This window comes from Alosa sapidissima, chromosome 2 (assembly GCF_018492685.1).
Source record: "Alosa sapidissima isolate fAloSap1 chromosome 2, fAloSap1.pri, whole genome shotgun sequence".
In the NCBI taxonomy this organism is placed as follows: domain Eukaryota; kingdom Metazoa; phylum Chordata; class Actinopteri; order Clupeiformes; family Clupeidae; genus Alosa; species Alosa sapidissima.
This window is the reverse complement of record NC_055958.1, coordinates 34,784,816-34,811,577: the sequence shown is the minus strand read 5'-3', so window position 1 is coordinate 34,811,577 and position 26,762 is coordinate 34,784,816. Positions and strand designations below refer to the sequence as shown.

General features: G+C 40.2%; 2 protein-coding genes across 2 annotated transcripts; both read left to right on the top strand.

Annotated features, from left to right (window-relative positions):
* Positions 1 to 1,444: 1,444 nt before the first annotated feature.
* LOC121697207 (zinc finger protein OZF-like) lies at positions 1,445 to 2,842 on the top strand. The gene is made up of 3 exons (XM_042078621.1): positions 1,445 to 1,679; positions 1,788 to 2,442; positions 2,527 to 2,842. The coding sequence occupies exons 1-3, from the start codon at positions 1,445 to 1,447 to the stop codon at positions 2,840 to 2,842; spliced, it is 1,206 nt and encodes a 401-aa protein (XP_041934555.1).
* Positions 2,843 to 9,239: 6,397 nt separating this feature from the next.
* LOC121697199 (zinc finger protein 239-like) lies at positions 9,240 to 26,333 on the top strand. The gene is made up of 4 exons (XM_042078613.1): positions 9,240 to 9,467; positions 16,590 to 16,914; positions 25,624 to 26,027; positions 26,112 to 26,333. Exons 1-4 carry the CDS (start codon positions 9,240 to 9,242, stop codon positions 26,331 to 26,333), a joined length of 1,179 nt encoding a protein of 392 aa, XP_041934547.1.
* The last annotated feature ends 429 nt before the right edge of the window (positions 26,334 to 26,762 follow it).

The following is a 26,762-nucleotide window of genomic DNA, read 5'->3' as shown; positions in this document are numbered from 1 at the left end:
TTGTTATGTGTTTGAGTCTTTACGTCCTATGATCCTTCAACTCGCAGGTGATGATGAACTGCTTGAAAAGGCAGTACGTTTGTCAGACCATTATAGCATGGACATTGCACCGACATTCCCAACACAACTCCTCTCATTTAGGTCTTGCTTTAAAGCAGAGATTTCACAGAAGTCATCTATTTTTCAACTTGCCAAAAGGCTGGTGGTAGATTATGACAGTGTAACATCCACATTCGGGGAAGTGTGTACTGCTCTCATGTTGTTTCTACATTGCCTATGACTGTGGCAACAGCTGAGCGATCTTTTTCCAAATGTTCAACAATTGCTGGTGTACAGGCTATAATGAATTAGCTAAATCATTTGTCCAGCTGTTTAAACATTTTTTCGTGTTACATTCAAACGCAAAAGGTGCTTTGATATATTTTGTTTAAACGTCGGCAAGCAGGCATGCTGCGGTTGCAATGAATGAGGATAATTGGTTTTATCTGCGGTGTTATTTTTTGCATTTTGAATATGACTCGCTCCAGCACGTCTACTTTTTTGCACGGTGCTTTCTTAAAGGAGCTGCACCATCTTACAACAATTGCATCTACATTTTCATATTAGAATGTTTTGTCAAGTGTAAGCTTAAACTACCGTGATCAAATTAAGTTTCCGTGCCCCCGCTGAAAGTCTCTTATGCTCTTATCGTTACACTATCAAATCTATAAGTAACCGTGACAAATAGGGTATAAGATATATAAACTCACGCTATTGTATTATCATATATGTTTGGTAATGGCTCAGCTTTCTCTGATTGTTCTACTGACTTGGAAACTGCATCATGGAAGCAGTAAGTCAAGTCGCGTCAAAAATAGTAGTGGCAGAACTCCAAAGTGACACCTTGTGGTTGTTTGTGTCAACTGCCGTTTGTGCCATTTCTGCTGAGAAAATGGGGATCGTGATTCCTGAAGGAACCCGTCCAAACTTAACGGGGACCCACTGTACAGTATATGAAGCATTCAGGTGGAATAGAAGTTTTCAGCCAATCATAATCAAGTCACTACCCATTTTAGAATATAAGTTTCCTTCAGTTGACCATCCCACCACCACAACCAGTTCACACCTCCACCCCACCTCCACTGTCCTGCTTTGTGGAGTGTGTGCTATTTGAGTTATGGCCATGCCCACCTGTGGACCATCAGACGTGCAAGTAACGACCATTCAAATGGAAGTCCCTCCCACAATCCTTTGCTATTCTTATTTGCATTCCAGCCCCTACAGCTGATTGGTTAGCTTTGAATTGAGAAGCTAATGGGGCAGGCAAAGGGACTATATTATGAGCACAACAGACTGGGCTTCAATATTGAAGTCACATTTTAAGGAAGACACTGGGATGCACTGATGCTATCATTATTTGAATATTTGATGTGAATACTTTTGCAAAAAAGAACCAAAGTCTGAAATGGCAGGACCTGTTGGATCATCAGACCAGCTCACTGCAGTGAAGAAGGAGAGTGAAGAAGAAGAATGTGATGATTTCCTACAAGAGTATCTGTTTAGAACTCAGAAACAGAAAGAAGAGCCTGGACTGGATCATGAATCTAAGACTGAAATATTCATGTCACCATCTGAGGAAATTAAAAAGGAAGAAATATCTGATTTGATGGAATACAATCACACAGATTCTCTTCCAAAAGGTGAGATTCTAAATAGTTTGTATTATGATATAAAATAATGATATCAACAATGCCTGATTTAGATATTCTGAAAATCAGATAACGAGTTTCTTTATCTCTATGTTGTAGGAGACATTCAAATGATCCATGCTAACAAAATCATGCACTCTGAGGAACAACAAAACAAAGAGTGTCATGAGCTCTTGTGGTGCCAGACAACTAGAGAGAAACAGAATGAATTCCAGTGTTCGGCAACATTTGATGAACTCCCTGCTGTTGCATATCAGCAACTGTCTGATCTCAAGGATCATCAGATGATCCATACTGGAGAAAACCCACATCAGTGTTCTCAATGTGGAAAAGCCTTTACTTCTAAATTTCATCTCAAGACACATCAGATGATCCATACTGGAGAAAAGCCACATCAGTGTTCTCAATGTGGAAAAGCCTTTACTCATAAATGGAATCTCAAGAGGCATCAGATGATTCATACTAGAGAAAAGCCATTTAAATGTTCTGAATGTGGAAAGGTATTTGGACAAAAGTCTAATCTCAGAAAACACCAGAAAATCCACAAAGGAGAGAAAACATATCAGTGTTCTGAATGTGGAAAGGTATTTGGACAAAAGTCTGCTCTCAGACAACACCAGAAAATCCACAAAGGAGAGAAAACACATCAGTGTTCTCAATGTCAAAAAACCTTTGCTCAAATATCTTATCTGAAGGCTCATGAGATGATCCATACTGGGGAAAAGCCACATCAATGTTCTCAGTGTGGAAAAAAGTTTCGTCACATGTATAATCTCAAAAATCATCAGATGATTCATACTGGAGAAAAGCCATATCAGTGTACTACATGCGAAAAGAGATTTGCAACCAATTCAGCTCTCAAGATACACCAGAGAATCCACACAGGAGAAAAACCATATCAATGCACCACATGTGGGAAGAGTTTCAGGACCAGTTCGGAACTCAATAGTCACCAGAGAATCCACAGAGGAGAAAAACCATATCAATGCACTACATGTGGGAAGAGTTTCAAGAGGAGATCAGAACTCACAAACCATCAAGTCATACACTCTGAGGAAAAGCCACATCGGTGTTATCAATGTGGAATGACTTTTTGTCTAAAAAGTCTACTTAAAAGACACCAAATAATACATTTTGTAGAAAAGTCATATTAGTGTACTACATGTGGCAAGTGTTCCAGGGCCAGTTCGGATTTCACCATTCATCAACACCAACATCACACATCAGTGCTCTCAGTGTGAAAAGGCCTTTGTTAAATCCTCACATATCAAGGTACGCCACAGGCTCCATAGTGGGTTAATAGCCTTTGTTCCCAGTGTAGAAATATTTTCAGCCAATAGAGTAATCTGAAGAAACACCTGAAGACCCATACTGGACAGAAACTATAACATTGCCCTACCTGTGGGTAGTTGTTGCGGAGCACCACAGGACTTGGTGGTGATTAAATCAGATATGAAAGTGTATAAGGTCTTTACTCATAGGTCTAATATCTCCAGACATCTGCATGGTGGGTTTGAGAACTATCACTTTTTGTTTTCTATACAAATTATGAATGTTTCCTAATTATTTGGTACTACTGAATATTGATATTGGGGTGCATTTGATTTTTCTTAATGTTGCTTCTATGTTATTGCACTTTTGTACATTGATGGAGTCATTAAATCATTGGCACGCTATTGCCACAGCCCTAAACCTTTATGTCCATTTCTGTCTGTATGCTGCCATACTTCAGTAAATATAATGGTCCAGATTAGCTGCAAGCTGCATATGTGCTATCAAACAGTGGGGTACATTTACAGAAATATACATATTTTTTGTTAGTAGAAATAATAAACCATATTAATTAAAATAATATCTTAAATATAAATACACACAACAAATACAGTATGGAATGTGTTCAGAAAGATTGGAGGTTTTCTTTATTTGACCAACCCTTGTAATCTTTAAGTTCCCACCTCCAATTGACCCCTTTGTGTTTGTCCAGTTTGGGGTATGGCCAAGCCACTGAGCCCCATCACATGCGTAAAGAGTGCTCATGCATATGGAATGTGTTCTCATGGTCCTTTGTCTTCATGATTTGCATTCTAATAGCCCCTGCAGCTGATTGGTTAGGTGTGAATCCAGGAGGCTAATGGTACAGGGAGTATCATATTAGCACCACAGAGTGGAGTTGGAATATTGAAGTCACATCTTAGGGAGACACTCTGATGCCATGGAAGTATATTAGTAGTAATTTATATTGCATTCTTAAAAATATACAGTGTATACAGAAAGGTGAGATTCTAAAGAGTTTGTATTATGATTTAAAATAATGATAATAATTACAAAGTGACACTATATCAACAATGCCGTATTTAGATATTCTGAAGGAAGGTTAATATAAAGAAACACCAGAGGATCCATCATGGGCAGAATCCGTAACTTTGCCATAAATGTGGGTAGTTGTTCAAAAGTACCACAAAACTAGCAAGACACATACTGACATAGAGAAAAGTCACATCAGTGTTCTGTGTGGAAAAGCCTTTACTCAACTCTTATCTCAAGGCACATCAGAGGAGCCATTCTGGAGAAAGAATACATTGGTGTTCTCGGTGTGGAAAGGCCTTTACACATCTATCTACTCTCACCAGGAAATTCATACATGAGAAAAAACATGCCATATCAGTATTTGGCAAGTGTCCCAGGACCAGTTTGAATCTCACCATTCATCAATTTGTTCATGCTGGGGAAAAGACACATCAGTGTTCTCAGTGTGGAAAGGCCTTTACTAAATCCTCTCATCTCAACGATCCATTGTGGGGAAAAGGCATGGCCTACTGGTTAGGGGTTTGGGCTTGTAACCGAAGGGTTGCCGGTTCGATCCCCCACTCAGTATGAAAAATGTGGGCAGGGGAAGTGGTTGAGCACTGCTCTCCCCTGCCCACATCCACGGCTGAAGTGTCCTTGAGCAAGGCACCTAACCCCTCACTGCTCCCCGAGCGCTGCTGTAGCAGGCAGCTCACTGCTCTGGGTTAGTGTGTGCTTCACCTCACTGTGTGTACACTGTGTGCTGTGTGTTTTTCACTAATTGGTATAAATGCAGACCAAACTTCCCTCACAGGATCAAAAGAGTATATATCCTTATACTTACAAGTGATCTCAGTGCAGAAAGACTTTCAGCCAACAGATTCTTCTGAAGCAACACTAGAAGACCCAAAATTGGACAGAATCTGTATCATTGCCTTACATGTGGGCAATATGAAGAGTACCACAGAACTTGGTAGTGAGAAAATCAAAGTTGAAAGTGTATAAGGTCTTCACTTATAGGTCTTCCATGAACCGATATCTGATGCGTGGGTTTGAGAACTATCACTTTTTTGTTTTCTATACAAACTATGCATTTTTCCTAATTATGTGGTACTACTGGATGAGCATATATTGATATTGGAATGGATGCATTTTAATTTTCTTAATGTTGCTTCTATGTTATTGCCCTTTTGTACATTGATGGAGTCATTAAATCATTGGCATGGTCTTGCCACAGCCCTAACTTTTATGTCCATGTCTGTCTTTATGCTGCCATACTTAAGTAAATAGAATGGTCCAGATTGGCTGCCTACAGGCAGCACATATGCTATCAAACAGTGGGCTACACTTAAATAAATATACATATTTTTTATTTGTTCGTAGAAATAATAAACCTCCAATTGACCCTTTTGTGTTTGTCCAGTTTAGGCCAAGCCACTGAGGCCCATCACATGTGTAAAGAGTGCTCATGCATATGGAATGTATTCTCCTGGAATGTAATATGGAATGTGTTCACATGGAATGTAATATGGAATGTGTTCTGATGGTCCTTTGTCTTTATGATTTGCATTCTAATTGCCCCTGCAGCTGATTGGTTAGGTGTGAATCCAGGAGGCTAATGGAACAGGTACAGGGAGTATCATATTAACACCACAGAGTGGAGTTGGAATATTGAAGTCACATCTTAAAGGAGACTATCTGATGCCATTGAAGTATATTTTACATGTTCAACTCACAAACAGTACATGTGACAGCACTCAGATTTTCTATAGTCATTAAGTTAACTCAATATTTATGAAAAAAGTTAAAAATGTCAAGTCATTTGATTCAAGTCAAGTATTTTATACCTGTTGATCAAGCAAGTCATGTTGATCAACCCAACATGCAATATTTAACACTCTCCACCTCTACATGAATCTGAATGTTTTCTAATTCAAAGGATTCAACATAATCCAATGGATTCAAAGGATTCAACAAAACCTGTGGACCATCAAAAATGTGAATAGAGCTCATTCTGATTTGCATTCTATAGCTCCTGCAACCGATTGGTTAGGTTATAATGTTGTTTCAAAATGTGCTTCACTATACTTTTAAGTGGCTCTTCTGCCTAAAATAAATGTGTTGACTATGCAAAATCTGTATGTTTATGTTGCCATAATTCTAAAATAAAAATGTATTTAAACATTTGAGAACAGAAAATCTACCAAAGCTAAATGCTCTTCTGCCACACCTAGTGACGGAAAACGGAAAAGAAAAATGTCTAGACTTAGAAGGGCTAAAGAGAAAAAAATAATTAAACCCAGTTCTACCAACAACCTAGGGTCTATATTTGGATGTAAACAAGTGAGTTTCATTTGAAACACAGACAATGTCTGGAATTCTGGTGCACTGATACTCTTTGCCTTTCCCAAGATGTAATGTTTAAGGCATTTTGTATCTACTTGTATCTGAATGTTTTCTAATTCAAATGATTAATATCATACTCTATTCATACTCTGCAAATACATACAAATACACATATGGAAATACATTAGGAGAAACATGCAGGTGGAATTAAGCAATATGCCTGGAGAGGCCGTAGGTTACACTGACTTTAGAACAGCTAAGCGGCGTTGTTGGGAATGACACGCTAGCGCAGTGCCTAAAAGACCCCTATTTGTTCTAAAATCAGTGTAAACTACGGACTCGAGTGGCTCATTGATTTTCTAAAACAGTTACTACATATATCTGGCTAGACTTCATAAAATAAAGGCATAGCATCAAGAAATGTAAAGATTTATTCATAGATAATCATTCTTCTGCCAAAAAATATATTTCGTCTATCAGAATGGTTGCCAAGCAACTTTGAGGTACAGCTAGTCTAACTTGTGTATCGAGTTATGATAGCGCAGTAATATAGAATGAAATGTGGTCAAGGTGTATGTTTGAACAGCGTCGAATGCGATTCAGCAGATCATAATCAAGGAACTACCCATTTTAGAAAATAAGGTTTCTTCAGTTGACCACCATCCCCACCACCACAACCAGTTCACACCTCCACCCCACCCCCACCCGGCCTCCTTTGTGGAGTGTGTGCTATTTGAGATATGGTCATGCCCACCTGTGGTCAAAGAGTGGAGTGCACGCACATCTGCAAAATTTAAACAGGTGCTGGGTATAAGGCTTAGCCAACAATTGAAAAATAAAAAGATACCCGCACACTGTTTCTATAAGATCCCAGAGTGGTTTATTAACACAACGTTTCGACCAGAGGTCTCCGTCAGGTATCAAGAAGATGAGCAGATGGGTGGAGATATATATATAGACAAAGTAGTGGGTAATGCCCCACACCAATCAGTCTGTCCTATCCATTAATGCATCAGACAATTGTAAGCAAATGGCCTATATGGCCTACATCAGCCCACCAAGTGTTACAGTTGCATCAATTCAATCCTTTGCATAGGTCATTATACATCAGACTGAAAAACACACCCAATCCCTCACATCTGTACAAGTGCCACACATTACAAGAAAAAAAAGGAAAAAAGGAACATAAGAAAAAAAGGGAAAAGTTGATATTTCCAAGTCTCCAAGTGTCCATGCCCACCTGTGGACCATCAGACGTGCAGGTAACGACCATTCAAATGACAGTCCCTCCCACAATCCTTTGTTATTCTTATTTGCATTCCAGCCCCTACAGCTGATTGGTTAGGTTTGAATCCAGGAGGCTAATGGGTCAGACAGGAGTATCATACAGTATAAGCACCACACAGAGGACACAGTGTTCAGAAGGCACTGCTAGGAGAAGTGAGAAGAACTGAAGCCTGAAATGTCAGGAGTTATTGTACCGCCACAGCTGACCATTCCAGTGAAGAAGGAGAGAGAAGATGAAGGATTTGATGATTTCCTACATGAGTTGGTGTTTACTCAGAAAGAGACAGAAGAGCCTGGACTGGCTCATGAATCTGAGACTGAAATATTCCCGTCACCACCTGATGATTTTAAAAAGGAAGAAATATCTGAGTTGACAGAAAATGATCACACAGATTATTTTCCAAAAGGTGAGATTCTTAACAGTTATTATAATACTTAGATATTAAACACTAAATAATAGTTTTAATTTAAAACAATGATAATAATTACAAAGTGACACTGTGTTGAACTGCATTGAACATTTATTTCTATCTCTAATGTTGTAGGAGAAATTCAAATGATCAGTGCTAACAGAAGCGTGCACTCTGAGGAACAACAAAACAAAGAGTGTCATAAGCGCTCTTGCCAGACAACTAGAGAGGAACAGCATGAATTCCAGTGTTCAGGAATGTTTGATGAACTTCTGAATGCTATCAGCGGGCTGTCTCGTCAGCTTACTCTGTTTGCTGACGATGTGAATGAGCAGTTCACCGTTGTAAACTCCAGGTTGCTGTCCATGGAGGATAGGTTGGCTGCTTTGGATTCGAAAAACTGTGCGGAAGAGACTAACCCTAAGAAGAGACGACGGGTGCACAATCCCAAGATTGCGGTAAGAATATTTTTCAGCTAAAGTAGCTTACTACCCTTGTAAACGAACAACTGAGTAGAACCAGTGTAAGTTGCTTTATAAAAGTGTATTTTTTTGGTCTTGTGATTTACAGGAAGCCGTACGGCGTCTTCACAACTCTGAGACAAATTGTAGGCGCTACAAACCGGAGCAAGGGTAAAAATTAAAGAATATGATTTCATTCCGCTGTATAAGGAAATATATACGTTAATAGATACCGATCTTAACTGTATATTTTGTTTTCACAGACTAAACTCGCCTCATAACGAGGCTGTCACCTCCTATTTGCTCGGAGCTTTGTCTGCAAGTCCAGATTTACATGATGCTGATAATGACGCCATTGTGTGTAAGTAACTTTAACTGTTTTCTCCTTCCTTGTTTAATTTTACTGTGACTTACGTTTTTTTATTCATACCACTCTCATTCAATTGTTTTCCAGCTGCCTGTAAGACATATTACGAGACAGTACGCAGGAACTTCAGATACAAACAACCAGATCTTGCATCGCAGGCGGAAGCTGTGAAGAGTTCAGCTCAGAGTCGATCGAGAAGAAAGAGAGTAAGACTTATGAAATTAGATACGTTTTTGGTCAATGTGTCTATTTTTCAGGTGGATTGATAGATGTGTTGTGTCCATATGCATATACTGATTGTCTTTATTGATTGATTTTACAGCTGCTGGAAGCGAGGCAGAGTGTGCTAGTTGCGGATGAGGTAGACCTTTGGAAGAGCGCCACCATAGACCTGATGTCTGATGAGGAAGACAGCATCGTTGACGGGGTCTCTGGATGGATTGTGCGACCTCCGTCCTTTCGCAGCCAGGAGCTCACCGAGCTCTGTGCCACGCTGCAGTCGAGATTAGAGGCAATTCCGAAGTACAGGGCAACGCACCACAGACGTCTGCAAAATGGACTGGATTCAGACCGTATGCCGCCAGCTACCTACAGCTCTGAGGCGGCAAACAGACACTTCATGGTGCTGTAGGATTTTGGGCTTGTCAAGAGCTTCCCATTGTTGTGTGGGAAGATCTCCTATGCTTTGTACATAGTCGTGTGTTTCCATTTGTGCTAATAAAGTTCTTTCTTTGAATAAACATGTTCCTGGTAAATTTTCATTTCCTCAATAAATTAATGCATGCCCTTGATGGTAATAATAATGTAGTCCATAGGATAACAATGACATGAATATACAACACAGACATCTCAACCTGCAAAAAGTCATTTCAGGGAGGTATCACGAAGCCCCCCCCCCCCCCCCACCAAAAAAAAATAATATATATAATAATAATAATAATAATAATAATAAATAAAATAAATAAATACTAAAAAGTCAGTACACCAAATAAGTAATTGTGAAAATAAAATATGTAGATCTTGCAGTTTGGTCTTTTCATGTAGCCTTGACTAACTAGTATAGGCCTGAATAATGCACATGAATTGACACTAGTTTTGCAATCATTTAACCCTTAAGACTAGGCCTATCATTATGTTTTACTCTTATAAACAAGGGTACACTTTAAAATGGGTCTTAACATTTTCCTTTTTTGGGGGGCATGCACTGACTCCTGTTCCTAGATACACTGAACTGATTTAGTTCGGGAGAAAAGAGATGAAAAGCCTGCCTACACTGAAAACTGATTGGTTGATTTAGCGAAACAGGCCAATCAGGATGCTCTCTGTCTTGGATGCGCTCAGACACACACGCACCACCCCTCTCTCCCCTGTCTCCCCTCCCGCGCTACACTCAGATGCACACGCGATTTTAGGTCTCCCTCTCGCGTGCGCGCTCTTGATCGCTCACTCTAGATTCCGGGAGATTTTATCTAATTTGCGGACGTCAGGGAGCCGCTATCAATATGCGGGAGACTCTCGGAACTTCCGGGAGACTTGGGATGTCTGACAACATAATAGCATATCATATGAATATGACTGTATGATTTTATTATTTGGGTTTACGCAGGGCCGGTTCTCCCTATACGCACACTACGCAGGTTGCGTAGGGCTCCGCAAGTTAATGAAGGCCCCCTTTCCCCACCCCCCTTTAGTCAAGTTAGTGACAGACAGGTATCCTAGCGACAGTGTCTCATAGGCTACATTAAGAAGATGAACATGAAACCGAATTACCATTCAGGGCATGAGAAATGGAAGAAACTTCACGAGAATGAACAGCGGGAACAACAGTCGGGTAAACTTGTGTTCATTCCATGGTGTAGGCCTAGCCTACAGTATATTTCTCCAGCGCTGTTGCTTTCCTAGCCGAGGCCTACCTAACAGGGCAGTGAATCCCCTGATTTGTGTGTGGCTTGCTTGCCAGCTTTTCCCAGTCACAGTACATCACAAAGTTGTGAAATATAATCCAATATTGCGTTTTTTAAATGCGGGCGACTGGCTACATTTGCTCAATGGTGTTTTATGCCCCCAACGTCGTCTTCCAGGCAGCGCTGTCACCACTGACTTAAAGGCACCTAATCCTAAACCAACACTCTAACAGACCACCACACCACACACATTCCAACAACACACAATCATTAACCCCTGATCCTAGACCACACAATAGACACTGGAACCCTATCCCAAACCCATCATTCACCTTATCACAACCTTCTCACATTCCACAACACATTTACATTACACTTTCAAACAACACTTTACGCACCTCTAATTCTCTCACCCTAGTTTTCAACACCACAAAATCATTGCAGCTTTACGCAAGAATCAAAATGTACAGGATAAACCTTTTCCAGGAAACCCCTCTATACAGCCCCTTCAACATGATTCCTTTTTCAAACCCCAACAGTTCATCACCAACTTGCATTCCCATTGCACAGCCCCAAACACACCCCTTACACTGGACACCACCAGGGGCGGAGCTAATGGTTCACTATAGGGGGTGCGACGATCTTTAGTGGGCCCCTATACTGTCGGTGTTTATTCCAACATCATGTTTTTATTTAGCCCACTTCATATTATGCTTATTAGAGGCTGAGACATTTTGTTTATGTCCTGATGACCTAGCCTACCGTTTAGTCTGTGCATCGGGGCAGCTGTGTGTATCATTAGGCAACTCAACGAGAGAGAATTTCCCGTGTGTGTTCACACAAAGTTAGCCCACCATAACTTCCCAACAGCTTCACAACTGTGCTGTATCCCATTAACTGCTCGACAATAGGCTATTCTTTTTTTCTTTAATTTTACAAATTTCTTTAAAATTCAACTGTGATATAAGCAACTCCTCTGTAGGATAAACTTTGTTTTAAATATTGTTTTATTCAGTCATTTGAAAAATATTAGGGTAAGTGTTGTAAGTGTTGCTTAAGGTAAGTGTTGCTTTTTCCAGCCTATGTTTTCAATGGTAACCCATTGTCAGTCAATAGTGAAAGTAACTTACTGTGTATAACTGTCTTGTCGTTGACTGACACCATGGTGAAGTTAGTTTCACTTTGCCAATGAGTTAAAAAAATAGACGAGTGCAAACGTGTAAAGGCTATGCTAGGTTTTAGTAAAGCAAAAAAAAGGTTTAGTGGAATGACTGTTCCATATGGTCCCGCAAGCAGACTCCTTCAAATGCGCCATTGACTGTATACTGATGCATTCTTTGACGTCGCGCTTTGCGCCGTTTAAGGGAATGACGTCATTCTCATTGGTTTAAATTATGTTACGCCCCAAACACACACATGAATGATTAAGAAACCTAGGAACACATTTGATAAATGAACCTTACATTTTTCAGAACCTAACACATTTGATAAATGAACCTTACATTTTTGATTTTTTTCAGGGCTTTTACTGCCTGAAATATCTGATTTTGTTTACCACGCTCAGAGTTTAGTGCTGGGCTGGTGGGTGCCTATTTCCAACCTTTCTCACGGCACCAACGGTTAGTCTGAGAATTCTCATCGCAAATCAAATTTCCACTGGAGCTCCAAGCGGATTTGTACACGCAGCCTTACAACACTGTTTACGGCTCTTCGAGTCGTGGTAAAATTTAATTTTTGGTACACAGCTAATTTAAATACACTTATGGTGTGGGTGCTTGTGTTTCTTTAGGAATCCACCATCTTGGTTTGGATAGAAATTAATATTAAGTGACACGGGTTGGAAATACAGTTGGTAATAGGTGATGTTCCTATATATAAAACAGGTACAATTTGACATAGGAAGGTTTGTGATTACATATCTGAATTGATTATAGTCAAGTCAAGTTTATTTATATAGCGCATTTCATACACAGAGGTCATTCAATGTGCTTTACATAAACAAAACCAAACAATAATAACAAATAAAGGCAATATAGTCAAAGAATAGTTAAAAGGTAAAGATCATAATAAAAAAGAAAACATAAAACACAAGGTAAAATTATTTAAAAATAAAGGATAATTAGTAAGCAAAAAACAAAGGCAAAAGTAGTAAAAAAAAAGTAATAAAATATAAAGTAGAATAATTATCAAGGCGGATTCAGAATTTGTAACTCGGCACAGTTAGCAGAAAGCATCTGAGAACAGTTTGGTCTTAAGTCTAGATTTAAAACTGGCTACAGTTGGGGCCTTTTTGATGTCATCCGAAAGTTGATTCCACAGCTGAGCCGCATAGCAGCTAAAAGCTGCTTCACCATGTTTAGTTCTAACAGTAGGTTTTACTAGCAGGTTTTTCCCCTGGGACCTGAGAGGACGAGAAGGTGTGTACTGCTGAAGCATGTCTGACAGGTATTTAGGTGCTCCATTTACTGATTTATAAACAAGCAATAGTGCTTTAAAGTCAATTATGTGACTAACTGGAAGCCAGTGCAAGGACTTAAGAATTGGAGTAATGTGGTCAGTTCTTTTAGTTTTTGTTAGAATCCTAGCTGCTGCATTTTGTATCATCTGAAGCTGTTTAATAGTCTTTTTAGGAAGGCCTGTGAACAGTCCATTGCAGTAATCAACCCTGCTGTAGATAAATGCATGAATGAGTTTTTCTAAGTCATATTTTGACATCAGCCCTCTGAGTCTGGCAATATTTTTGAGGTGGTAAAAAGCTGATTTAGTTGTCGCTTTCATGTGGCTGTGGAAATTTAGATCACTGTCAATTAATACACCAAGATTTTTAACTGTATCCTTTGCCTTCAACCCTTTTCTGTCAAGGAGAGTGGCAACCCTAAGTCTTTACAAATATAATTACTTCAGTTTTTTCTTTGTTCAGCTGAAGAAAATTTTGAGACATCCAGGTGTTGATTTGTTCTATACACTGACACATAGATTCAAGAGGACCATAGTCGTTTGGTGACAGAGCTAAGTAAATTTGTGTGTCATCTGCATAGCTATGATATGAAATCAAGTTATTTTGGATGATTTGTCCAAGTGGGAGCATATAGAGGTTGAATAATAGTGGCCCTAAAATCGACCCCTGGGGAACACCACAGGTCAAGGACGTTGGTGTTGAGGTACAGTTTCCGATGGCAACAAAGAAGCTCCTTTCTTGTAGATATGATTTTAGCCAGCTGCTAACTATGCCTGTAAATCCAACCCAGTGTTCTAGTCTGTGTAGTAAAATATTGTGATCAACAGTGTCAAATGCTGCACTAAGGTCCAGTAGCACTAGGACTGATGTTTTACCTTTACAACAGCTGTTTTCAGTGACTTAGGAAAAGTGCCAGACAGCAGTGATACATTTACAATTTGAAGGACATCCGCCGCTATGAGATTAAAAATGGTTTTGAAGAAATTGGTAGGCAGAGTGTCTAAGACACATATGGAAGAGCTGAGATATAGGAAAGTAGAGAGTTAATGTTTATGTTACATTGAAGATTATTTCAGGAAGTAGGGACACCATTACAAAAGGCCAGCTTTCCCAACTCAGTGTGGATACGAGGAACCTTGAGCATCCAAAAGTCATTAGATCTGGTTGGATACCCAGATATCAATTTCCTTTGGGCCGGATCCGCATAAAAGCCTTTAGATCCGTCTGTAGCGGACATACGGTATCTGACTGTGGGCCAGATCTGCTCCTGATAGAGGTTTCAGCTCTGCTAGTAATGCTGTTTTATCACCGGTTAACAGATTTGTCCCAGATCCGATTTCCGCAACTCAACTGGAAGTCAGGAAATGCGTTTAAAACACTGATTTGGCCCAAACCTGTGATACGGATATGAGCCGAAGGACCATTTTTTTCACAGCAGACCCAGGTGGTAATGATATTAATTAAGGTGCTGATTCTGCTAAATTGACTGTCCTTACCCTACTTCATTGTCAACTGGCTGCTAAAGAAAAAAAAAGGTATTTTGGAATGGCACAAATTTAGAAACCATGCACTATGTATGTTCCCATGGCCACTTCATTTCTACAGTAAGGCTGGAAAAGAAGATATAGTTGGCTCAATATTGATCATATGCTCGTTTCATTATTTGTATTATTACCTAGTAAAATTAGTCAATTGTTGTTTGTGTCAGATCAAACAGTGCTATGAGACAACCCCATATTCTTGTCACGCATGCAGAAGTCCAAGCAGTAACATTAATCAAGGATCTTTGGTTTGCGCCGGATCAGGTCCATTATGCAGATCCGTGCCGGTCGTTGTGGTAGGTGTGGCCCAGTTCCGTCCCAGTGTATGTTTGCTATCTGGGTAGGGACTAGAATTCCAAACAAGCATGTTTGAAATATAACCTGGTAATTTCCCAACAATACCTTTGTAAATAAACAGATACCAATGATTATGTCTCCTCTATGTGAAAGATGATCAACCCACTTTACCATAGAGGACACAATGATGCGTGATATAGCCATCACCAGTAATGAATCTCAGGGCAGAGTGGTAGACTGAGTCCAGGACTTTCAGTGAGCAGGCAGTAGCATTTCTATATATCACATCAGCATAGTCTAGAACTGACATAAAAGTTGCTTCAACAAATTGTTTCCTATGTGCCATAGGGATGCACATTAACCTCAGGGGATATCTGAACAACAGGAGACAAAAAATGGGTTTCTTCTACAGAAACAAAGCCAGCACATCAACTAGCACTGGGCCGGCTCTCTTGTAATACCACATTCTACCATGTGGGACCTCTGTCTAAAAGACAACGCTTTTGGCTATACCACTCATTACCTACAGAATCCCACATACAATATATTGTCCAGGCCGACCCATTACCTTTGTAGTTCACATCACCACAACTCCACCCCACCCCCACCTACTCACCTATAACCTTCATAGTTCACCTGAGGACCATCAGATGTGTGAAGAGTGCTCATGCATATGGAGCTCCCTCCCACACCAGATTTGCATTCCAATAGCCATTGCAGCTGATTGGTCAGGTGTGAATCCAGGGAGCTAATGGGGCAGGTAAAAGGACTATATTATGAGCACAACAGACTGGGGTCTCAATACTGAAGTATCATTTTGTACACCTATCCACAGGACTACATTTTTCATTGTATTGAAAGACTATTTGATGTGATAATTCTCTAAAAAACTAAAATTTGAAATGGCAGGACCTGTTGGATCATCTGACCAGTTCACTGCAGTGAAGAAGGAGAGTGAAGAAGAATTTGATGATTTCCTACAAGAGTATCTGTTTACAACTCAGAAACAGAAAGAAGAGCCTGGACTGGAACATGAATGTAAGACTGAAATATTAATGTCACCACAGGAAATTAAACAGGAAGACATATATTCAGATCTTCATGATCACACAGATGAATATATTACAAGAGGTGAGTTTTCGAACAGTTTGTATTAAGATAAAAAAAGAATACATATTTGCAATGTGAATATATATTATTGCAAACACCTGCTTTTTTATGTTGTAGGAGACATCCAAAGGAATCAAGCTAAAAGGGAACACAGTGAGGAAAAAGGAAACCAAGTGAGTTACAATCACTCATGTAGCCAGGAGACTTCATACCAGAAATTACACCAGGAGTTGGACACCAGGGAGGAACAACATGCACCCCAGTGTTTGGAAATATCCGCTGGTCTTCCTACTCTTGCAAATCAGTGTACTATATGCCTGAAAAGTTTCAGGAAACGCTCAGAGCTCACTGCCCATCAGAAGACACATTCTGGAGACAAACTACATCAGTGTTCTCAGTGTGGAAAAGCCTTTACTCATAAATGTAATCTCAAGACACATCAGATGATCCATACTGGAGAGAAGCCATATCAGTGTCCTCAGTGTGGAAAAACCTTTATTCACATGAATGCGCTCAAGTTACACCAGAGAATCCATACGGGAGAAAAGCCATATCAGTGTACTCTGTGTGGAAAAGCCTTTACTCAGAAGTCTAATCTCAAGGCACATCAGATGATCCATACTGGAGAAAAGCCATTTCAGTGTCCTCAGTGTGGGAAAACCTTTATTCACAAGGCTGATCTCAAGGCACATCAGAGGATCCATACGGGAGAGAAGCCATTTCAGTGTTCTCAGTGTGGAAAGGCCTTTGCTAAAACAGGTCATCTCAAAACACATCTGAGCAGCCATAACGGAGAAAAAGCACATCACTGTTCTGTGTGTGGAAAGGCGTTTAGTCAGTCAAGTCATCTTAGAAGACACCAATTTGTTCATGCTGGGGAAAAGCCCTATCTGTGCATTACATGTGGGAAGAGTTTCAGGACCAGTTCAGAACTCTCCATCCATCAATTAGTACATTCTGGAGAAAAGCCACATCAGTGTCCTCAGTGTGGAAAAGGCTTTACTAGCACATCTACTCTCAGGAGACATCAGATGATCCATACAGGTTAAAAACATATCAGCAGGGGCATCGTGCAAGCCAAAATTCTGGGGGGGGGGCACAATCATGGACGTTGCCATTTTTTTGTAATGTGATCTTACATTAAAAAAGGTGCTGAGGTCTGACTTTGGTGCTCAGAAATTCAATTATTTTAATCTTAATTCATGTGATGGACTTTGAAAGAAGTTTGACAGGTTTCAGTGCTGAGTAAGGTTAAAGGGACACCAGGCAAGCCTGATGCTTTTTCTCTACGAAACTCCCCCTCGCTCGGTCTGAAGCTCTTTTCCTTTTCTTTGCATCTTCCGTCAAGGGGTTTCGCTGCTTCTTCACCGGCTCTGCCATTATACACACGTTTGCAACAATCTCTAGCGTTTCGTTAGCCTCCCTCTGTGCTGTGGATGCAGGATGGAAACTGAAACTGCTTCGGTCGCCGGGTACGATACACTGAACTTGCAAGCGGGATATTCTTCCTACAGGCAGTAGGGGCGGGCGAGAGAGTCTTCATTCGCCCTGTAATGAGTCATTTAACCATATACCGACTTACGAAGATGAGTAATTAACACGAAAACGTTGCCTGGTGTCCCTTTAACACTAAATATTTGAATATTTTACTTCTAGTAATTAACAGTATTTTTCATTACCATTATGGCAAGCAATAGGCTACCTCATTTGTAAGTTGCAAATCATGAGCAAGTGACTTAATAATAACAGAAGTTATGAGCACATGAGAGAGACTGATATTATATTTTCTTGCCCTCTACATCACGGTCATAGCGATCCTGTAACTATAAAACAACTTTAGGCCTCCTTAACAGGTAGCGTATCCCTTTTCACTACATGGATTAGCTGCCAGACACGTGAAGAGAACAAGTGGATATCCAATGTGATACCTTGGTAGGCCTAAGTTAATGTAATTAGGTTGGATTTTGTAGTTTAACACCCTCATTTCTATAAACTGGAAACAATTCATCCAGGAGACAAAACAGAGCAGATGTCTGTTAGCCAAATATTTGTAATATTTGTAAGAGTAGTCTAAGGCAGTGGTTCTTAAACCTTTTGTCTGGCGACCCCACAAAAAAGTATGGCGAGGTCTGGCGACCCCACCTTCCCCAAACCCATTCTAAGTCCTTGGCCTTGAGAGCAACCCTGGCTGGAGCCCGGCGCAAAGAAGGAGAGCAGAACGCCTCTGGATTTGTAGACTTAAAACATTTTTTTTCGTTTGGTCTCAATGAAAGTTAATTCCATCCTTTGGCCTTTCTTGTCTCGTCCTTCCATAAATAATAAATGGAAGTTGTTGTTTATATTTTTTCTACTTCTGTATTTATGTATTTAATAATTATTTAATTAAGCATTCTACATTATCCTACTTAATTTCTTGGTGTTTTGACCCCCCCCCCCCCCCCCCCCCCTTTTGTATATAGTCTCCCGCCAGCTATCCACTGCCCCCCTCTTACCATCCCCCTCTTCCCACTAAGTCTGGATCTTTATTTGAGTTTGATGTGATTTTACTTTTAGACTTTTTAGATTTCAACTTTTGACACTCTGTTTTTTCACATTGACATTTGGAAGTTTTTGTTCTGGTTCCCCCAACACTCCACAAGTATTATTTGTAGAGCACTTATAATTTTTCTAGCGCTTATCTGGACTTAGCCCCTATTCCCTAAATTATACCTCTCCCAACACCTAGTGTTCTAATCCTAACCTCTCCCCCAGTCCCAGTTCCTAACCCTTCCCCCAGCTCCAATCTCTAACCCTTCCCCAGTGCTGAACCTAACCTCTCCCATAGCCCCAACCCTTAACCCAGTCCCAATTCCTAACCCTAACCCACTACCAAACTCTCGCCCCGATCACTATCCTTAATTAATCCCACCACATCCCATTTCTACTACAAAATTATTACACATTTATTACACTTTTATTACAATGTTATTGCCTTAGTTTACTGACACCTAGCCTACACCAGTTCAGACTTTGTTTTTTTTCTATGTCCCTCTTTCTTTTAAAACACACAAACTACCCTCTGACACAAGACAGGTTTTCCCTCACACCCAGCACCAGTCTGTTCCGACTCAATTGGCCAGCGCACTCTAGGCTATGATACTCCCACAAAAGATCAATTTCCCCTCACCTAACCCTAACCTTAACCCATGCCTAACACTAGTGCCTTCCAGCCAGCGCTGCCTTGAAGACAACGATGGGGGCCAAGAAACGTTACATTGATATATAACAGCATCTTTAAATGTGTTCATAATAGCATGCAGCTCGGGATGAAACTAGCAGTTTTTCAGCAGAAGTACAGGACAGAATCCTTAGCAGGATTTTGCTTGGGGCCCCATGGAGGTCTGAACCGGCACTGGGTTTACGTTCATAATGACCCAGGGTGACCAATAGTGACCGATCTGCCAACCAACCACGAGTGATTTTTTCTTGTTTAAAAGTAGCAGTTTCATCCAATACTGAGTGAGGAAACACAAGCCAGGCCAGACATTCTCTGGCTAGGTGCAGTTTCGCTGCCATTCATATATGGTATTTGGTAAATAGGTATTTGTATGTTGCCTAGTAACGGGGACGCTGGCCAGATGCGCCGCTCCGTTTGGCCTATTTTTGTTTGATTATTTTCTAATATTTACATAACTTGATTTACATATTTTTCTGATTTGTATATTTTATTCGTTAACATATCAACTCATTCGTTGTTTTTGTTGTTTTTGTTGTGTTTTTTTCCCTTTCCGTGGTGGTTTTTTGTCTGTTTTTGCCTAAGAGACGGCATTCCATTGAAAGACTGTTATCTCCGTAACATTTATGCTAGGCCTACTATCCATCTCATCAGCATACGGACTCAGTGGCTGTTTCAGTCGGTTGAATGTCAGTTGGGAGTAAGACTCCTCATTCAATCTATGAACTTAAATGGCTGATGTAGTCAGTTGACTCTCAGCTGTGACATCGGTGGCTGATCTAGTCGGTGGACTGTCAGCTGGCCTAACGCAGGAGAAGGATGCAGCTTGTGCATAGCTCTCTTTGGACTGTGTCAGTGTGAGCATGCCTTGCTGATGTTGGCCCTACAACTTTTGCAGTTGTCATCTTTCAACGCGGCTATCAGCGGAAATGTGCTCGACCTATGCCAGGGAACGGGGATATTACGCAGGAAACGCTACATCCATCGAGGATCCGGCCGCACTGTCATCAAGCCGACAACAGAGGATGGTATCCTCCTGTATCCCTGTGTCCCTTCACTCAGGTACAACTCCTCAACTCATCTTCCTGGTGCCTGTCAACAGCGATGGTCTGATGAGTGCGTCTCACCAGAGCGTAGGCCAACTGGCTCTGTCGTGTCAACTACAAGCCATCTCATCTACCGAAGTTCTGCCCCAGCGATTACACAGCTAGAGTTGGACTAAGTTAACACGGACTTTTCTTTATTTTAATTTCTTATTTATTTATTTTATTACTTGTTCATTTTTGTTTGTTGTCTGTCTTGTATGTCTACCGTTAGGTGTCTCGGGTACGCTGGCGATTACGCCGCTCAATCAGGCATCTTTTGTCTTGTGCGTCAATTGTTATTTTGTAAATGTGTTTGTTTGTCTTGATGTCGCGGGAACGCTGGCGACTACACCGCTCCGTCCGGCATCTTTTGTCTTTTTGTTATCTGTAGTGTTTCTGTAATCTCGGCTTCATTGAAAATGAGGGCTTCCCTCAATGACCCTCCGAGAATAAATAAAGGTTGAATGAATATGCTAATTTGTACCTCTGCTAGCTCTCCACATAGTTTCTGTCAATATGTGGCTAGGACGAACGCAACATTCACAGGCTATAGATTGTTGTTAACTGCCGAAAATTAGGGAGATGTCCGGGCGCTTACAGTGACGAAAATCCTATTTTTCATGCAGTGTCACTACCCATCCGAGCACACATACAGACAGAAAGACATGTCTGTGTTTTCAGTGTGGGAAAGGCTTCATTGATTCAATCTTTATTTATTCTCGGAGGTTCATTGAGGGTAGTCCTCATTTTCAGTGAAGCCGAGATTACAGTAATAATGAAATAACAAGAGATATAGGGCCCTATCTTGCACCCTGGCACATGGTGTAAAACTCGTTTTCCACCCGGGGCAAAGTTTATTTTCTTATTTTGCACGTTTATTTTTTAAACAATGCGCCCAGGGGTGTCTCATGGGCCCCTCCATGAACGCGCACCAGCGCACATCCATGCAAAACATTACAAATTACACGATTAGGCTACAATGGGAAACATAATCAGAATAAAGATATTACGAAATACATCTCACAATGCATTTGCAAATTGGTAATGACAGTTAAAAGTTATTAGGCGAGAGCACAGCTGAAGACGCACTATCATGAGATATAAGCAACTCCTCTGTAGGATAAACTTTGTTTTAAATATTGTTTTATTCAGTCATTTGAAAAATATTAGGGTAAGTGTTGTAAGTGTTGCTTAAGGTAAGTGTTGCTTTTTCCAGCCTATGTTTTCAATGGTAACCCATTGTCAGTCAATAGTGAAAGTAACTTACTGCGTATAACTGTCTTGTCGTTGACTGACACCATGGTGAAGTTAGTTTCACTTTGCCAATGAGTTAAAAAAATAGACGAGTGCAAACGTGTAAAGGCTATGCTAGGTTTTAGTAAAGCAAAAAAAGGTTTAGTGGAATGACTGTTCCATATGGTCTCACAATCAGACTCCTTCAAATGCGCCATTGACTGTATACTGATGCATTCTTTGACGTCGCGCTTTGCACCGTTTAAGGGATTGACGTCATTCTCATTGGTTTAAATTATGTTATGCCCCAAACACACACATGAATGATTAAGAAACCTAGGAACACATTTGATAAATGAACCTTACATTTTTCAGAACCTTACATATTTGATAAATGAACCTTACCTTTTTGATCCGTACATTTGAACAAAATCTAGTTTGGCTCTTACCGGGGCTTTTACTGCCTGAATTATCTGATTTTGTTTGCCACGCTCAGAGTTTAGTGCTGGGCTGGTGGGTGCCTATTTCCAACCTTTCTCACGGCACCAACGGTTAGTCTGAGAATTCTCATCGCAAATCAAATTTCCACTGGAGCTCCAAGCGGATTTGTACACGCAGCCTTACAACACTGTTTACGGCTCTTCGAGTCGTGGTAAAATTTAATTTTTGGTACACAGCTAATTTAAATACACTTATGGTGTGGGTGCTTGTGTTTCTTTAGGAATCCACCATCTTGGTTTGGATAGAAATTAATATTAAGTGACACGGGTTGGAAATACAGTTGGTAATAGGTGATGTTCCTATATATAAAACAGGTACAATTTGACATAGGAAGGTTTGTGATTACATATCTGAATTGATTATAGTCAAGTCAAGTTTATTTATATAGCGCATTTCATACACAGAGGTCATTCAATGTGCTTTACATAAACAAAACCAAACAATAATAACAAATAAAGGCAATATAGTCAAAGAATAGTTAAAAGGTAAAGATCATAATAAAAAAGAAAACATAAAACACAAGGTAAAATAATTTAAAAATAAAGGATAATTAGTAAGCAAAAAACAAAGGCAAAAGTAGTAAAAAAAAAGTAATAAAATATAAAGTAGAATAATTATCAAGGCGGATTCAGAATTTGTAACTCGGCACAGTTAGCAGAAAGCATCTGAGAACAGTTTGGTCTTAAGTCTAGATTTAAAACTGGCTACAGTTGGGGCCTTTTTGATGTCATCCGAAAGTTGATTCCACAGCTGAGCCGCATAGCAGCTAAAAGCTGCTTCACCATGTTTAGTTCTAACAGTAGGTTTTACTAGCAGGTTTTTCCCCTGGGACCTGAGAGGACGAGAAGGTGTGTACTGCTGAAGCATGTCTGACAGGTATTTAAGTGCTCCATTTACTGATTTATAAACAAGCAATAGTGCTTTAAAGTCAATTATGTGACTAACTGGAAGCCAGTGCAAGGACTTAAGAATTGGAGTAATGTGGTCAGTTCTTTTAGTTTTTGTTAGAATCCTAGCTGCTGCATTTTGTATCATCTGAAGCTGTTTAATAGTCTTTTTAGGAAGGCCTGTGAACAGTCCATTGCAGTAATCAACCCTGCTGTAGATAAATGCATGAATGAGTTTTTCTAAGTCATATTTTGACATCAGCCCTCTGAGTCTGGCAATATTTTTGAGGTGGTAAAAAGCTGATTTAGTTGTCGCTTTCATGTGGCTGTGGAAATTTAGATCACTGTCAATTAATACACCAAGATTTTTAACTGTATCCTTTGCCTTCAACCCTTTTCTGTCAAGGAGAGTGGCAACCCTAAGTCTTTACAAATATAATTACTTCAGTTTTTTCTTTGTTCAGCTGAAGAAAATTTTGAGACATCCAGGTGTTGATTTGTTCTATACACTGACACATAGATTCAAGAGGACCATAGTCGTTTGGTGACAGAGCTAAGTAAATTTGTGTGTCATCTGCATAGCTATGATATGAAATCAAGTTATTTTGGATGATTTGTCCAAGTGGGAGCATATAGAGGTTGAATAATAGTGGCCCTAAAATCGACCCCTGGGGAACACCACAGGTCAAGGACGTTGGTGTTGAGGTACAGTTTCCGATGGCAACAAAGAAGCTCCTTTCTTGTAGATATGATTTTAGCCAGCTGCTAACTATGCCTGTAAATCCAACCCAGTGTTCTAGTCTGTGTAGTAAAATATTGTGATCAACAGTGTCAAATGCTGCACTAAGGTCCAGTAGCACTAGAACTGACATTTTACCTGAATCTGTGTTTAGGCGTATGTCATTGGAAACATTGGTTAATTGATTAAAGACTACTTTTTCAATAATTTTGCCAATAAAAGATCTGTTCCTGTTCCTGTTTTCAGTGACTTAGGAAAAGTGCCAGACAGCAGTGATACATTTACAGTTTGAAGGACATCCGCCGCTATGAGATGAAAAACAGTTTTGAAGAAATTGGTAGGCAGAGTGTCTAAGACACATGTGGAAGAGCTGAGATATAGGAAAGTAAAGAGTTAATGTTTATGTTACATTGAAGATTATTTCAAGACGTAGGGGCACCATTACAAAAGGCCAGCTTTCCCAACTCAGTGTGGATACGAGGAACCTTGAGCATCAAACAGTCATTAGATCTGGTTGGATAGGGACTAGAATTCCAAACAAGCATGTTTGAAATATAACCTGGTAATTTCCCAACAATACCTTTGTAAAAAAACAGATACCAATGATTATGTCTCCTCTATGTGAAAGATGATCAACCCACTTTACCATAGAGGACACAATGATGCGTGATATAGCCATCACCAGTAATGAATCTCAGGGCAGAGTGGTAGACTGAGTCCAGGACTTTAAGTGAGCAGGCAGTAGCATTTCTATATATCACATCACCATAGTCTAGAACTGACATAAAAGCTGCTTCAACAAATTCATAGGGATGCACATTAACCTCAGGGGATATCTGGACAACAGGAGACAAAATGTAATACCACATTCTACCATGTGGGACCTCTGTCTAAAAGACAACGCTTTTGGCTATACCACTCATTACCTACAGAATCCCACATACAATATATTGTCCAGGCCGACCCATTACCTTTGTAGTTCACACCACCACAACTCCACCCCACCCCCACCTACTCACCCATAACCTTCATAGTTCACCTGAGGACCATCAGATGTGTGAAGAGTGCTCATGCATATGGAGCTCCCTCCCACACCAGATTTGCATTCCAATAGCCCTTGCAGCTGATTGGTCAGGTGTGAATCCAGGGAGCTAATGGGGCAGGTAAAAGGACTATATTATGAGCACAACAGACTGGGGTCTCAATACTGAAATGGCAGGACCTGTTGGATCATCTGACCAGTTCACTGCAGTGAAGAAGGAGAGTGAAGAAGAATTTGATGATTTCCTACAAGAGTATCTGTTTACAACTCAGAAACAGAAAGAAGAGCCTGGACTGGAACATGAATGTAAGACTGAAATATTAATGTCACCACAGGAAATTAAACAGGAAGACATATATTCAGATCTTCATGATCACACAGATGAATATATTACAAGAGGTGAGTTTTTGAACAGTTTGTATTAAGATAAAAAAGAATACATATTTGCAATGTGAATATATATTATTGCAAACACCTGCTTTTTTATGTTGTAGGAGACATCCTAAGGAATCAAGCTAAAAGAGAACACAGTGAGGAAAAAGGAAACCAAGTGAGTTACAATCACTCATGTAGCCAGGAGACTTCATACCAGAAATTACACCAGGAGTTGGACACCAGGGAGGAACAACATCCTACTCTTACATATCAGTGTACTATATGCCAGAAAAGTTTCAGAACACGCTCAGAGCTCACTGCCCATCAGATTACACATTCTGGAGATAAACTACATCAATGTTCTCAGTGTGGAAAAGTCTTTACTCAGAAAGGTAGTCTCCAGGTACACCAGAGGATCCATTATGGAGAAAAGCCACATCAGTGTCCTCATTGTGGAAAAGCCTTTACTCAAATGTGTAATCTCAGGGCACATCAGAGGATCCATACTGGAGAAAAACCACATCAGTGTTCTCAGTGTGGGAAAGCCTTTATTCACAAGACTGATCTCAAGGCACATCAGAGAATCCATACAGGAGAAAAGCCACATCAGTGTACCTTGTGTGGAAAGGCCTTTGCTCAGAAGTCTAATCTCAAGGCACATCAGAGGATCCATACTGGAGAGAAGCCATTTCAGTGTCCTCAGTGTGGAAAAGCCTTTGCTAAAACAGGTCATCTCAATACACACCTGAGCAGCCATACTGGAGAAAAACCATATCACTGTTCTATGTGTGGAAAGGCATTTAGTCGAATATGTCATCTTAATAGACACCAATTGATCCATGCTGGAGAAAAGCCATATCTGTGCATTACATGTGGGAAGAGTTTCAGGACCAGTTCAGATCTCACCATCCATCAATTAGTACATTCTGGAGAAAAGCCACATCAGTGTCCTCAGTGTGGAAAGGCCTTTACTCTGAAGTCTCAGCTGAAGCTACATCAGATGATCCATTCAGGAGAAAAGCCACATCAATGTTCTCAATGTGGAAAAGGCTTTAGTAGCAAATCTACTCTCAGAAGACATCAGATGACCCATACAGGTTAAAACACATATCAGTGTCCTCAGTGAGGAACTGCATTTTAGGTTTTGAGTTCTCTAGACACACCAGAGGGCCAATTCTGGAGAAACTGTTTTCAGGGTGAGAAGACAGTCACTGAAGGTAATTTGAATAGTCATCCGAAAATACTGGGCAAAGGTGGTAGCATTGTCATATGGGAAGTATGATCAAAATGATCACATAACTCAGTAGCCATTAGAGTAAACATAAAGGTGAACTTGTGTGATATGGTCTTTATTCAAATGTCAAAACTTAGAAGAAGATTGCTTTGAGAACTTTTTCATTTCTTTACAAAAATAATATAATGCTGGCTGGTTATGTGATGTGATGAATTTTTAGTGGAATGCTGGAACCATAGACTGTATATATAGAACTGGACAGTGTGCCGTCTGTTAAGAGTGATGCGAGCGCTAGTC